Below are 16,442 nucleotides of genomic sequence, written 5' to 3' on the forward strand. Positions count from 1 at the left end.
ACCTTTGCATTTCCAACCCTCATAGTCCGTCCCGATAAGCATTATTCACTACAGTATCACGAGTTACCCATCTGTATCTCCTTTCATCAGCTCTGCCCAGACAGATTGAATAGTACCTACTGGAGCTTCTGCCTTCTGCCATGCTCCCTAGCACCAGATTCCCTCTTGAAAGCTTGTAAGTCAGTCACTTCTTGCCTTTGTAGTCTCCCCCTCCCCATTTGAGTATCCAATGTCCAGGCTGCCCTTCTCCGTCCACTCTCTGTGTGTGGGGGTGTGTGAATGTTTCTTGCAGTGAGGATTTGTTCCCTCTTTTCTTCTTAATGACCTTTTGTTTTCTTCCTTTATGATGTTCTTGATGTCATTCCATAACTCTTCTGGTCTTCAGTATTTAGTGTCTAATGCATCAAATCTCTTCTTAAAATGATCTTCAAATTCAGGTGGGATATGTTCAAGGTCATATTTTGTCTCTCGTGAACTTGTTTTCATTTTCCTCAGCTTCAGCCTGACCTTGCATATGAGCAATTGATAGTCTGTTCCCCAGTTTGCCCCTTGCCTTGTTTTGGCTGATCATAAGGAACTTTTCTACGTCTCTTTCCACAGATGTAGTCAATTTGATTTCTGTGTATTCTACTTGGTGAGGTCCATGTGTATAGTCATCTTTTATGGTGTTGAAAAAAGGCATTTTCAATAAAAAAAATTATTGGTCTTACAAAAGTCTATCATGCGATCTCCAACATCATTTTTATCGCCAAGGCCATAGTTTCCAAGTACTGATCCTTCCTCTTTGTTTTCAACCCTTTCATTCCAATCCCCAGTAATTATCAATACATCTTGATTGCATGTTTGATCAGTTTCAGACTGAAGAAGTTGGTAGAATTCTTCCGTTTTCATCATCACTGGCTTTAGTGGTTAGTATATAAATTTGAATAATAGAGGTATTAACTGGCCTAACTTGGAGCATATGGATAGTATCCTATCACACAGACAGTGTTGTACTTCAAGACAGATCTTGAAATGTTCTTTTTGATGATGAATGTGATGCCATTCCTCTTCAATTTTCATTCCCAGTGTAGTAAACCATGTTATTGTCATATTCAAAATGGTCAATACCAGTCTGTTTCCGCTCACAACTTCCTAAGATACTGATATTTATGCGTTCCATTACATTTTTGACAGTTTCCAATTTTTGCTAGATTACTACTTTGTACATTCTATATTCTGATCATTAATGGATATTTACACGTTTCTCTTCCTTTTGAATTGTGACCCATCAGCAAATAAAGGTTCTGAAGGCTTTACTCCATTCATGTCATCACAGTCAACTCTACTTTGAGGAGGCAGCTCTTCCCCAATTGTAGTTTGAGTGCCTTCCAACCTGAGGGTCTCATCTTCCGGTACTATATCTGACTACTAGTATTCTGGTGCTCTTCATCATGTTTCAATATTCAATATTCTGGTACTGACAGTATTCCATTGCTATTTATAAAGTTTTCACTGACTAAATATTCGGAAATAGTCTGTATTAATTTGGAAGCTCAGCTGAAACTTGTCCATCATTGGTTACCCTACTGATATTTAAAAACTGGTGGCATAGCTTCTAGAATCACAGCAACATGCAAGCCACCACAGTACAAGAAACTGACAGATGAATGGCCCAAGATTATAAAAGCATTTACCTATATTTATTTTGTTTTTGGTTTTTTTTTTTACCTTTTATGTGACTTTAAAAGATGTAGAACTCTCACTTAATTTTTTCCCAAAATGGTTATTTATCCCAGCAGTAGTTGTTGCAATGGATTCATTTTTCCCCTAATTTTTTTCACACTGGTTATTGCTATTTTCAAGGAAAAGTAGTAGGTTGCTATGTTTTTCTTACGTGATTTAATCCTAATTTTTCTTTTTCTCTATTTGCTTTGGAGTTTTGTAAACAGTAAGTAGTAACAGTTGCTCCTTAGTCCCCTCCAACTCATGACAAACCATGTGTATCGGAGTAGAACTGTGGATTCATAAGGTTTTCAATGGCTGGTTTTTACTTCTGTTTTTTGAAACATAACTTCAGGCCTTTCTTCCAAGACACTCCTGGCTGTTCAGTTAGTAGCTGAGCATGTAACCATGTGTGCCATCCAGGGACTCATAGAAAATAGTCTTTATTTCTAAACTGGAATACTTTGTAAGGGTTTTTCCAGTATCCATACCTCCTTTCTATTTTCTAGTTTTCTTTCATTGGATTAGGACTTTCAAAATAAAGTTAGTAATAGCAGTGCTGATAGCCATTCTTTCCTTGTTCTTTCTTTAATAAAACTACATCAAGTATGTCAATGTTAAGTTCTATGCTATTCCCTTCAGTACGCTTCATATAGAGAAGGTCTCCTACTACAACTAAGATACCACTGTTCTTAATCAGGATCAAATATAGGATTCTCATCAAAAGTCTTTTTTAAAGCACTTATGAGATAAGCATATGCTTAATTTTTTTTTTAAAATCTCAGTATTAGTCACAGATTTGATAATGGTACCATCCTCACATTCCTAGAAGGTATCCATTTTGGTTATGGATGTACTATTCCATAAATTTGCTAATAAAAACCCAACAAAACCCATTATGTTCCAGTTGCTTCTGACTCACAGTGACCCTACAGGGTTTCCACAGCTGTAAATCTCTATGGAAACAGACTGCCACAGCTTTCTCTTGCCAAGTAGCTAGTGGATTCAAACAGCTGACCTTTTGGTTAGCTGCCAAAAGCTTAATGACTATGTCACTTAACTTGCTAATATATCATTTGGAATTTTTTATGAATACATTTAGATTTAATTGGTGTTACTGTTGGGGTCCACCACTCGTGTGTCAGTTTGTCATACTGTGGTGGCTTGTGTGTTGCTCTGATTCTGGAAGCTATGCCACGGGTATTTTAAATACCAGCAGGTCACCCATGGTGGACAGGTTTCAGATGAGCTTCCAGATGAAAACAGACTAGGGAGAAGGAGAGACGAACTACTTCTGAATATTTAGTCACTGAAAACCTTATGAATATCAGTGAAACTCTGTCAGATATAGTGCTGGAAAGTGAGCTCCTCGGGTTGCAAGGCACTCAAAATGTGACTGGGGAAGAGCTGCCTCCTCAAAGTAGAGTTGACCGTGATGATGCGAATGGAGTAAAGTCCTTGCGACCTTCATTTGCTGATGGGGCACAACTCAAAATGAAGACAAACAGCAAAACATGTATTAATAATGCATTTGAGTTATGATGTTGGAGGAGAATATTAAGAGTACCATGGACTGCCAGAAGAACAAACAAATCTGTGTTGGAAGAAGTACAGCCAGAATGCTCCTTGGATGCCAGGATGATGACACTTCATCTCTCATACGTCAGACATGTTGTCAGGAGGGACCAGTCCCTGGAGTAGGCCATCATGCTTGGTAAAATGTAGGATTGCCTAAAGAGAGGAAGACCCCCCAACGAGATAGATTGGCATGGTAGCAGCAGCAATGAGCTCAAGCTTAGCAACATTTGTTTGTGAGGGTGGTTCAAGACCAGGCAGTGTTTCATTCTGTTGTGCATAAGGTTGCTATAAATTGGAATGAACTCAACTGCCCCTAACAACGTTTTTTTTTTTTTTTATTTCTAGGGAGGTGTTACATTATAATTCGTTTGTTTTTTTATCTTTCAGTTTATTTTTTTTTTCCCCTGATACTTCCTTTGCATATTTTAAAGCTCTTCGGGTTGAATGAATACCTTGTGTGTTTTTCCTTTCTTAATAATAAAAGCATTTAAAACTAGGAATTTTCTTTAAGGGATAAGCTTTAGCCCCATCTTCTAGATTAGGGTTTTAATTGCAATTTTTAATAGAGTTCTTAGTTGTAGTTTTGATTTATTTTTTACCCAAGAGTTATTTTTAAATATTTTATGTTTCTGAGTAGATATGGTATACTATTCTGTTTTTAATATCTGATTATATTTTGTTATGATCAGAAAGTATACTTAATGCAATCTCCGCCTTCAGACTTTCTTCATGATTTATGTATAATCAGTTTTGGTAAATGTACTGTAGATTTTAAAAGATGTATTATCTGAGAACGTATTTTATCAGTTCCAACATCATTAAGAAACCTTGGTGATGCAGTGGTTAAAGCACTGGACTGCTAATGGAGAGATCACCAGTTCAAATCCAGTAAGATTTACTTTTGGAAACCCTGTGGGGTAGTTCTACTCTGTCTTATAGGTCTGTATTAGTTGGAATCAGCGCAATAGTAACATGTTTGGCTTTTGCTTTTTAAAATGATGTCACTGATGGCATGACATAGAATCAAATATAGCACTTCTCAAGACAATGTAAATGTCTGTTAGTTTAATAGCTATTGTAAGATGTATTTTGGTTTCAGACATGGGAGTGGAGGGGAAATTTAGAATTCTTATCCAAACTCTCATTTGCGGGGTTTGTTTTTTCCATTAATTTCTGATAGAAGTATTTAAAGTTTTGTACTTACATTGTGTTTTGTCAGTTTCTCCTTGTATTTTTAATTTATTTTACTGTGTATTTATAAACTTTTATGCTAAAGATTAGAGTTTAGAAAATCTTATAGGACCATTCTACTCTGTCATGAGTTTGGATCAACTGACCGCAAAGAGCCTTTAACAACAACAAATTGTTTCTTGTTAAGTGACTTTGAGTTGAGTTGTTTTGACTTGCAGTGACCCTGTGTAGGGTTTCTAAAGAGGGGCTAATGGGTTTGAACCACCATCCTTTTGACTAGAAGTCCAATGCTTATCCTACAGTGCCACACCAGGACTCCTACAACAATAAATTGTTGTTGTTAAGTGCCATTGAGCGAGTTCCAATTCATAATTACCCTGTCTAGAGTTTCTGAGGAGCAGCTGATGGGTTTGAACCACCAAGTTTGCGCTTCAAATGGACTTTGTGGTCCAGTGCTTATCCTATTGATCCATACCAGGACAATAACAAATTAGTCCAAATAAAAAGATTCAGTTCTTTGAGTCTTTGGTATATATCATAATATTGTATCATCTTGTAATAGTTAATGCTCTTTTTTCGGATACAAGTTTGCCACATCTGCATTCATTTTATTTCCGATTGCCTAGTTGATTTTGATTTTCTTTTGTTTTCAACCAGTTGCCATTTTGTTTTGGGTATTGCTTTATGAACAGGATTTTTGTTTCTCATCCAATCTGAGGGGTTCCTTTTCATGGGAATTTTACTCCTTTATTATGTTTAATTTCTTCCTGCTACTTTAACTTGTGCTTTCTCTTTATTTTAATTTCCTTTTTTTTTCCTTTTGCTGTATTTACAAGTTTTCATCCATTTTTATCTTCTGAAGTTATACTCTATTTTTATTCTACCATTGTCAACATTTAAATGAAAAAAGTAAATATGCTAATAAGGAGCTCTGAGCTCTGGTGGCACTGTGAGATAAGCATTAGACTGCTAACTTCAAGGTCAGCAGTTCAAACCCACCAACTGCTTCACTGGAGAAAACAGAGGCTGTCTGTTCCTATAAAGATTTACAGTCTAGGAAACCCTATATATGGTGGCTATGAATCAAAGTCAACTCAATGGCAATGGATTTTCTTTTATTTTTTTATGATTGTTAATGGGAGTCCCTGGGTGATGCAAATGATTAAGGCATTCAACTGCTAACTGGTAGATTGGAACTTCAGGTACACTTAGAGTTGCCTCAGTATAAAGGTACCTCAGAGTCAGCCACTGAAACCCCTATGGAGTAGCTGTTCTGTCTCAGTACCCACAAGGTCTTGGGTCTCCACAAGGCAGTTGAGTGGCAACTGTTTTGTCTGTTTCTAATCGCAGTGGGCTAATGCGCTGGACTGCAGAGTCGTTTAGGTCAGTGGTTCAAGCTCACCAGCCACTCCTTGGAAACCCTGTACAGGGTCACTGTAGGTTGGAAACGACTCCCCAGCACTTAACAACAGCAGCAGCAATCATTGATGGAATCTCTGGGAAAGAAAACAGTACCAGGATTGCTGTCACTGCTCTCTCTCATCCTAGACCCTACCCATCAGATGGACTGAAGGAATCTTTGAGATTTTAGATTCTGAAGAATTTTACGTTATGAAACTTGTCTGATAGCAAGAATTCTCATATGCTTCCTAACCACATTAACAATGTTTACTCTATACTTTGTTCTACTGGTTGATCACTAATCACTGTTTTCTCATTATCACACTCTTCTAACATCTTCATTCTTAATTTGATTCTGTTTTCAGGTGGCTAAAATACGTTACAGAGAAAATGTTTTCAGAAAGAGCATGTGGGTGGTATAATTCCAGAGCGATTACTTGTTTTTCTTTTGTACAAGTGTCTGTTGTACAAAAGGGTTATGTGGTTCGAATCCTTTTTTTTTTTTTATCATTTGCTTTTCCTCCTACTAGAGTGTTTTGTTTGTCTATTTGTATGAATGAACTGTGTGTGAACTGCTTTATGTGTAAATGTACCTAAATTGCTCTCTGGTAATTCTGTTTCTCTAATGAAATGTCTCACATCTGAGAGATTTTCCTATGATTTTAGCTTATTTTCTATATAATCAGTTCCATCTGACTAGAGCTTCTGCTGTACAATGGTTTAAAACTATTTTCTGTCCTCCAGATAACTAGAGATACCACATATTCTTACAAGTACAGTGGTTTTCAATGAGGGTGGTGAGATTTGAGCAATACTCTTTTTGGGTAGGAGTTTTCCTGTGCACATCTCCGTTTTGGGTGGTGGTGACATTTTCCCTCTCTGTATTTCACTCTTAGCTGGTGAAGGAGGAAAACCGTTTCCTTGATTAGGCAGTTTTTGTCTGAGCCAGGAAACTTTAAAGTTGCAGGAAATGATTCGTGTCCCTGTTTGAAAAGTGGATACAAAATTGTGTTAATTTCTGTGAACTGAAGCACGGGTGACACAGCCGCTCCACGTGAGAGAGATGAGGCTGTCTACTCCCTGGGTGGTGCTGTGGTTAATGCACTGGACTGCAAGGTCGGCAGTTCAAGCTCACCAGCCATTCCTCGGAAACCCGTACAGGGTCAAAACTGACACCACAAGGTCAGCGGTCCAAGCCCAGTAGTTGCTCCATGGCAGAAAGTTGCATTTGTCTGTGTCAGCAAAGATTTAAAAAGCCTCAGAAACCCTATACAGGGTCACTATGAGTCTAAAATGACTCAACTGCACTTAACAACAATTCCCATTATGATTTACACTCACAGAAACCCTAAATAGGGTCACTATGAACCAGAATCGACTCCAGGGCAGTGGGCTTGTTACAGTGCATACTGATTACAGCTCCTCCTTCGAGCCTGCATGTCTGTGCATTTCTCTCATAATTTCCTCTTTTCCCGCCTCTTAGTTTAGGGAGACTTTCTCGAGTAAATATTCTCGAGGGATTTTCTAACTCATTAGTTAGGTTTACCACAGTGGAGTAGTTCTCCTCTGCACACACCTGGGATCACCACAAGTCAGAATTGACTCAAGGGCAACGGACTACAAGAAAAAGAAAAAATTTAAAATCCAGTTACTGCAAGAGTGGATGAATGGTGACCTCATGTGTGTCAGAGTAGCAGTGTGCCCCACAGGTCTTCCAAGGACTGATTTTTCAGAAGTAGATCATGGGGCCTTTCTTCCAAGGCCGTTCTAGATGGCTTCTAACTGCCAGCCTTTGGGTTACTAGGCAAGTGTAGTAGCCATTTTCACCACCCAGGGATTCTTCCTGCAGTATGCAGTCTGCTCATGAACATCTTCACTAGGTGTTTTATTTTGGCAGCTACATTTTCCACCTCTAAGAATGCTGGAGGTTTTCATATAGGCCCCTTTTTTTGACTGCCTATTGTTGTTTTCACTGCAGAATAAACACAGACTGCTAACCGCAAGGTTGTCAGCTGCTCCTTGGAAATCCTATATAGGGTCGCTATGAGTTGAAACTGATTCAATGGCACTTACAACAACAACAAATTCTTGTTTTATCAGTGTGACTTGTTTTATTAATCTCTTGAAACTCACTGAGTTTTCTCCTGTTTCTGTCAAAACTCCATATCCCAGGAGGTTGCTTGTCCTGAGCACATAGATTGGTCCTCTTCTTTTGAACTCTTGGGTATTTTATATTTAGCAACATTCCCTCTGTTTGCTTATACAGTTGGAGGGATATTTGCATTTTTTCTATAGCTGAGATGAATTCTTTCACAAATTGTGTAGGCTTCTGTACAGTTTTTTGTTCGTGAACAACCTCCCTTAAGTAGTCCAAAGCTCACTGTAAAATAAACCTCTATCCGCCTAACCTACCACAAGTGCCCTGTCCATCTGATCAATGTCCACACAGTCTGTGAACTATGCTGTAGACCTAGGGCTGCTCCACTGACAACATCTAAAACTCAAATAGATTTAAATTTGTGCATGCACATAACACACGCACACAACATCTAACTCCAGCTCTTAGCTGCATGCCATTGTTGAGACTGGGTGAAGAGAACAGAATGAGGGAAATCTTGAACAGATTCATGGGGCGAGCAAGCTTCCCTTCCATGGATGTTAAGTGGTTTTCTGATTCACTCTGCTTTTACCTGCATTGCATCTGCTGATGCCTCTCAAAGCTTCAGCTATATTGGCTAGTACCTTTCTTTGAAATATAGGAATGCTCATTTAACCAAACAGGCTGCTTGTTGTCTTTTCATTTTTTTCCCTCCTGTATCTTTTATCTTTGTCTCTTGGGTATGGTGCTGTAGGATCAGCACTGGACTGTTAGCACAAGGTCAGCAGTTCAAACTCATCAGCTGCTCCTTGGAAACCCTGTACAGAGTTGCTATGGGTCGGAAGTGACTCGAGGGCACTTAACAACAACAGCAACAATCTTTGTCTCCCCCTGAAAATGTTCTTTTTAATTCCCATTTCCATCTGTGGAAATTCCACTCATCACTTAATTCCCAGTTGAATGCCATCTTTTTCCAGAGACTTCCAGAGATTCCTCCAACCATATATGATTGCCGCTTTGTCAAAAATTCTACCTTATGTTAGCTTCTTCTATCCTTTATACCCCTTCCCTTTTGCATTATTCACTATGTGAGATCAGGAGCCATGTCTTGTTCACTTTTACTTGAAGAGGCATTAGAATGAAGAGGTTAAGAGTGGAAGCTTAGTTTGAGCTGTTACTCAACACTCACCATGAGACCTTGGACAAGTAAGTTTCTTCACCTCTCTGAATGGATTTGCCCTTTAGAAAATCAGCATAGTGATAGTACTTACCTCATGAAACTCTTCTGAAGCTCAAACAAGATAGCACAGTGAACACTGAAACATTGGTTCTGTTTTCTGTATTTCTTATAGCACTTAGCCCATGTAGCACCTAATCCACCACAGACCTTCAATTAATGGCAATTTAGTGTGTGAAAGTGATACTTCCACTTTTGTATTGAGTCATTGCAGAGCTCTGCTGGAACTCAGGGCTCCTGAGTGTCCCACACACGCCCTGACCTGCATATGCTCCATAAGTGGGTCCTTGGATGCATTTCAGAAAGCCTCTAGAATGGAGGAGGTGGGGTTCTTTCTTTCCCTATTATTTTTTAATAAACAAATTGTAGTCCTTCTATGAAAGCTACAGAATCGTATTTCTTTGGTTGATTGGTTGGATTTTCAAATAAGCAGTTGCTTTCTTGTCTGTGTTGAAGTTTGAGAAAGAAGCGGCCACCGATTGAAGCTCACAAGAGAGGCAACATAGTCTTACAGTGGAAAGATTCAATTCCAAGGATCATTTTAGATGGTTTGTTGATTGTTAACCCCTCGCCGCAAGACCCACCAGAAAAATCAGTGATTGAATGTGTTCATTCCATGCGTAATTCTCCTGCTCTTTCTCTGCTGTGTTGAAGGTGGTATGTCATCACCCTCTATCAGATTCATGTCTAATAAGGTAGAAAAATCTGTTGATTACATAGCTTCGACTGATCCTGGGCATGAGATTGTACCTTTTTAGTGGGAAGAAACTTCACAGATTGCTTTCCTCATTGATTATTAAACCTGCAAGGGTTAGGGGCTTGTGAGCTATGGAATAGATATTCCTTCTAGGAGATGTTCTTTTGCAATCTCCCTCTAGGGATGTACTACCCAAAATCTTGGCAACTTGCTGGATATGATGTATGGGGATCCTGCACGATGGTCCTACACATTCCAGACATTTTCCTTTATGAGCCGCCTGAAAGTCCAGCTGGAACCCTTCTTTGAGAAGCCCTTACAGGCCAAGGAGCAGGTTCAAGTCTTTGAGAGGTCCGTGTACAGTGACAGGTAAGATAACAACTCTGTACTTTTACTCCTTTATGCTCAGATCCCACACCTCCAAAACCCATATTCTCTTTAAAGGTAATGCTGTGTCGATGTGTCCAGACTCAGGATTCCAAGGAGGTACAGACTCTGTCAAGAAAAGAAATTCTGTTTTTCATAAACTGAAAGTTTAATTTACCACATTGCCACTGATCACATTGTGTTCTCTTGTTCTGTTCTAGCATAGAGGCAACCTGGTAGCTATCCCGTTACATGCTAAACAACAGAGTAAACATTTCAGTATGTGTTCTGGGAAGCCAGATGAATCAGATGGCTTGTACCTTGAAAAAGATGGAATTTGAAATTTGTGTTCCTAACATGGAGTCCTGTGTGGCGCTGTAGGATAAGACCTAAACAGAAAGGTTGGCTTGAACCACAAGGTTGGAGGTTCAAACTCACTGGCCGCTCCTTGGAAACCCTATGCAAAGTCACTCTGAGTTGAAACTGACTCGATGGCACTTAATAACAACAACATGGTAGATTGGTATATTCTTTCTTGTTCTTCAGAAAAGGATTTCTAGTGGAAATAGCACATCTGTGAAATTGGCTTCTGTCTCTTTTGACTTCTCCTGTGACAGGGTTGTTACTGGCTTGTGCTGGTGTTAGTCAGTGGAAGGTGTCATCTTGACCCCCCTGGGGGAGGGAGGTATGAATGCTGAGTAAAGTGAATTTGCTACAGTTCTGGGAGCCAGCCTTGTTTTCTTCCTGAAGAGCTCTGCACCCACACTGTAAATATCAGGCCATATCTGAAGGCCATGAATGACCTGTGTCCACATGAAGTGGTGTTTTTAAACATCATGGCCTCTTTGAAGTTATCAAAATGGAAAATACTGCATTTTATTTGTCCATTTAATTCCAAATTAGACAAATGGGTTCTACTTCTTAGTGCTCTCATAAAGCCCCTGGTGGGAAAAATAAAAGTCACTTTAAACTTTTTGTGTGTATAGTTTTTCTGACTTTATGTGATAATACACACAATATGCAAAACAAACCTTATAGGCTACACATGACTTTTATGTGTACCTTGAGAGCCTACTTTTTTTTAAAATGTTTTATTATGAATTATGTGATCGTTTACATGGGAGAACATTAGCTTTACATTCATCCTATTGTATATCATTACATTTCCATGGTTACAATCCCCTTCATGTATCATCAACCAACTAAATAGTACACCCCACAAGCCTGCCCCCTGGTCATCAGCACTCAGCCCCTCTCCCTCTCTGGGTCTAGAGTTCCCAGCCACTCCATCTCTTCACATCATGAGAGCCTACTTTTTAATAAGTCAAATGTGAAAGTTACAAATGGTTAGGCTGTAAGTTCTGGTTCTTTTAAAATGATTTAACCTACCGCCTATCTCCCTCTCTCCTCCTAAGCCTCACCTCTCAGGCTCGGAAGGTGAACCACCTGGGGTTGTTTAGAAACATACTCATATTCAAAGTCAGCCTTTTGATTTCCAGTCCTTTAGTTGAGTAGGCAGGTGAGAGACCCTCCAAAGAAAACATAGAACTAGAAATACTCTGCTAAGTAGAGATACTTTTGTTAAGAAGTCAATGGATTTTAACATTAACTTAGAAGAGTAAAAACTGGATTGCACTGTGGACAAATAGAGTATCTTAACTGTTTTTTTCAGAGGGGATGTTTTGGGGACAAAACAGGTAACTAGAAATTTTTAATCATCCTGCTGGTAATTTAGACTCTTTTCTATTCCTTTTAGAATACATTCATTCTTTTATTAACTCATTCCCCACACAGCAGTATGGGATGCGTGCTGTGTTGGGGTACCTTGCAGACCCACTTTCTGCCTTCACAGACAACTTAAGGAAGCACTGAGCAGAGGAGGAAGATCATCATTTGGTGAATAGATTATAGGGAGGAAGAACTCTAAGTCTGTTCTGTTTGAATGAAAGAACATACTGGACTTCAGGGCAGGGGCTCCAACTCGCAGCTCTCTAAGCACTGCTCCTTGCTGCAGCCCCTGCTTTCAGACACAGCGGTCCTAGTACAGGGCATTCCCCCACTCCTTCTTTCCTCACTACCTCCAGCTTTGAAGAAATGAAGAACTGCTCAGTCTCAAGAAATGCGGGAGTTCCTTTCATTGAGCTTATTGCCAAGTACTTACCTAACTTCTCTTTGGTGGTGGTAGTAGTGTGTTGTGGAGTCAGTTCCGTCTCACAGCAACCCTGTACAGGGTTTCCAAGGCTGTAAATCATCTTTCTCCCATGGAACGACTGATAGTTTCAAACTGCTGACCTTGAGGTCATTACCACTGAAGATCTTATTTTCATTGTCATCTTACTTGTGAAGGAACCCTGACTTGCCCCTGCAGTGAGTTAGGCGTTAGACTGCTAAGCAAAAGGTTGGTGGTTCTAACCCACCAGCTGCTTCGCAGGAGAAAAATGATGCATGAAGACTGTTGTTGTTGTTAAGTTGATTCTGATTCCTAACAACCCTGGATAGGGTTTCCAAGGCTATAAATTCTTACAGGAGCATAAAGCCTCATGTTTCCCTCACAGCCTCAGAAACCTGTGGGTTAGAATCAACTGGATGTCAGCAGATTTTGGTTTAGTTACGTCTGAAGAAGCTGAAAACATTTTTCAGAACCTGAGTTACAAAAATCACATCTTTTCTTTGGTGCCTTCAGCCAAACTATAGCTAAACCACTCCAGACTAAGAAGAGTTTACTTATGGGTCGCCCAGATTAGTATCTTCATGGCCCAGCAAAAAGCTGTTACGATGATAATTGAGATGTATTGAACACTATGTGCCAGTTACTGTTTTAAGTTTTAGAGTATTACATACAATCATCAAAGCAACTCCGTGAATCATATTCCATTGGTATTTCTTTTTACAGAGGAAGAAGTAGGCTGAGAGAGTGTAGGTGACTTGTCCACGGTGACCCAGCTAGTGAGTGATGGAGTCAGGATTAAACCTAGGAATGTGACTCTGGAGCTGGTTCTCTTAAGCATGACATTCACGACCTTGACTTTGTAGCTTTGCAGTGTACATGTCCCTGAGACAGTTGTAGATCGGGTTCTGAAATGTGTTTTCCTAGAGGTGGCTTAGAAACTGGGATTTAATGTTTAGGATATAGATTGTGTTTAGTGTCAAGATGCCTGAGATTTGTAAACTGAATTGACCCCTTCTGGAGTGATGGTTTCTGTTCAGTCCCGATTTCCTCTTTTCCATTTGCTCCTTTGGTTGTAGAAGTGAGCAAGGGCAAAGCTAGTTTGATTTTTAGCATTAGCCCTCTTTTATGTGAATTAGAAGCTCAACAGCAGAGGAAACAAGCAAGTAAGAGCAATGTGCTTCAGAGGAGAACCTCCTTTCTCAGCAACACTGTGGCTGTTCTAGCCCCATAGGTTACACCACTAACTACTGTCCCTCTTCCACTTCTCAACAAGACAGAAAGCTGGTTCAGAGCCAGAAGACTCAACAGCCCCATGAAGTGAAATGTGGTGGTGTTTTGTTGTTGTTGTTATTGTTTTTAGTGGATTCACTTGGTTTTTTGTTTTGTTTTATTTTTGGGTGGGGTGGCGGTTATTGTAACAATGTTAATGTTGTCTCAAAAGTTCAAGTTTCCATGCACTGCTCACTGTGTGTTCTGACTGGTTTCCAGCAGGCACAGTTGTTAAGGATCAATGATACTCTCTCCCATTGTTGCTTTTCTTCCAGTTCATTAATCCACCTGGGGTACTGGGAATTAGACCTCTCAAGTCTGAATGCTATTTCCCATATTTGTTTTGAGGATGGAGGAGGGATGTGGGTTAAGAATTCCAGCTTCTCAAGGATTGCTGAGGAGCTAGGGAGGGTAAGTGGTTTGAACAGACATGGAACAAGTTGGTTATTGAGTTTTTTGCTTCTCTCTTTTGCTTTTCATCCCGGTCCTCATTTTCCTCCCTCCCTCCCATCCCGTTTACATTTCCAACCAGGTATATCTTTGCAAAGAATCTTTTTGAAAATGGTTCCCTCAGTGACGTTGAGTGGCATATCTATCAGTACTGGCATACTTTTCTCCTCCAAGAATTTGCCAGTCGACTCAGATTACATGGCTTCATCTACCTCCAGGCTACTCCCCAGGTAACCCAGAACTTCCAAGCCTTAGATTTGGGGGCAGGGGAAACCTCAGAGATGGTGTTCTCCAAGGCGTTGGTGTTCTGGTTGGAAAAATTGGAGTGCAGGCATTCTATGGGGCATGGAGGAGCAGTGGGTGAGCACCCCTCTTCCCACAGGCCTGTGCAGCACATTGCTTAAGCCATTTCAGTGTGCATAGCAGGGTCTCTCTTGAAGTACCAACAACGGAAGCACATCGGTGTTATGTCTGTCACCCAGGGCTTGCAAGTTGAACTTTATAACGGGATGGCCGATAGCCAGTTGCCTCAGTTTACCCCTCCCTTTGAGTTGTCAGTGCCTCTGGTGGTCTGGGGGTTTCCTGAATAGGAAGTCAGGTGAAAGTATAGCAGAGTTTCCTCACCTTCTCCTGATACTGCCCGAAATGACCCCTTTTTGAATCAAGGAGGATGCTCATAAGGCAGGATACACTACAGAAGTTGCCTTCTGTGACCCAGACTTGGACTTTGGAGCCAGCCCAGCACTCAGTAGGAAGTGGTGTCATAGAAAGAGCACTAATGTCTGCTGAGTGGCAGTGACCTTGGCAGCCCTTGAAATTCCCACTGGAGGGGGTCCTTGTCTGTGAACTACTGTGGCTCAGATTTGATGATCTCTAAGGCGTCAAGTGTGGCAGCGGTAGTGAGGTTGGCCCAGGATCGGACATTGTTTCGTTCTGCTGTGCATGGGTTCACTATGAGTCAGTTCCGACTCGATGGCACCTGACAACAACAACAAGGAGCTCTGGTAGCATAGTGATTACTAGTCGGGTTGCCAACCTCAAGGTAAGCAGTTCAAAACTACCAGTGATTCCGTGAGAGAAAAATGAGGCATTCTGCTCCTGTAAAGATTTACAGCCTCAGAAACCCTGTGCAGGGTCACTATGAGTCGGAACCGACTCCATGGTACTTACCAAGGGTTCTTAAAGAGTGGGATCCTGAGTCAAGACAAGAGGTATTTTTTCAGAGCGAGAAATCTGTGGGTGTTTTTTTTTTTTTTTTTTTTTTTCTGTAGTCAAATGCTAGATGTACCACTTAACTTTCAGAAGGAGGGAAAGCTCTCCTTAGGTTAGAGGTCATCGTTTGAGAGGTGGGACTGTGGAGGACAGGGTGCAGCTTGAGGGTGAGAAAAGGTAGAGAGTTCCTGTTTTATAGACTCAGGAGCCAAAGAGGAGAGGGCTGGGAAGAAGACCTTGTGTTAGGATGCTTGCCACTGGGAAAGGTCCTTCAGTGTAACAGACAGATACTAGGGGTCTTTGTGTTGGCAGTTTCCAGAGCTGATAGGGCAGAAACTAAATTGTAGGAGGAAATAAGGAGATTACACAGAACATAAGAATGATGTCAAAAGAGTAAATAGAGTTTAAGCTGTAACACGAAACTGAATTTGAGATTCAGAGGCCAGAGGGCTGAGACCTTCAGTGAAAAGGACAAGCTGATGTTAGATGTGTTAATTGCTCCTAAGCTGGTTGGATCATATTTATACAACTTCTCTAACTAGTCTTCATTGCCTGGGAACAAGAAGAAGGAGATTATGAAGGTGGTTGTAATTTAGCAGTGGGGGCTTTGTGTCAGTGTAGAAGGGAAGAGGAGGAGACCTTTACTAAAGAGGATGAGCTTGAAGAAGGTGAGAGAAATCCAGGCCCACTGGAGGGCTTGTGATCTGGCCAGAGGACTGGTATTGGATCGAGTTTGTTTGGAGTTTGAAGAGGTGACAGGCTCCATCAGGTGTCATGAGATGGCTGAGCTGAAAGAATCAGTAGGCGGAGTCTCAGGCTGAGCGTGAGGCAGAGAAGAACCAAGAGTGCTGACCCCTCCTTTTACAAGGGACACAGGACTTAACATAACTCGGTGCCATGAAGACAGGATGGGGGAGGAACAAGGGGCGAAATGAACTTTCCTGGGAGGGAGGCCAGCCGCAGAGGCTTGTGTTACTGGGGGAGCTGAGGTTCAGCACAGACACTGGGACCCACCAAAGAAGGCAAGAAAGCCCTCCTCACTCTTCTTATTCGTGCACTCTGAAGAGGG

General features: G+C 40.8%; 1 protein-coding gene across 2 annotated transcripts in view; it reads left to right on the forward strand.

Annotated features, from left to right (window-relative positions):
• Positions 1-16,442, forward strand: part of DGUOK (deoxyguanosine kinase) — a 43,351-nt gene that overhangs the window by 24,220 nt on the left and 2,689 nt on the right. The window contains exons 3-4 of one of the 2 annotated variants that reach the window (XM_006872402.1): positions 10,088-10,275; positions 14,244-14,391. In XM_006872402.1, the coding sequence (XP_006872464.1) occupies positions 10,088-10,275; positions 14,244-14,391 (336 nt within the window). The remainder of the gene's footprint in view (positions 1-10,087; positions 10,276-14,243; positions 14,392-16,442) is intronic. The other variant, XM_006872403.1, reaches the window with a different exon arrangement.

This window comes from Chrysochloris asiatica, unplaced genomic scaffold (genome assembly GCF_000296735.1).
Source record: "Chrysochloris asiatica unplaced genomic scaffold, ChrAsi1.0 scaffold00197, whole genome shotgun sequence".
In the NCBI taxonomy this organism is placed as follows: Eukaryota; Metazoa; Chordata; class Mammalia; order Afrosoricida; family Chrysochloridae; genus Chrysochloris; species Chrysochloris asiatica.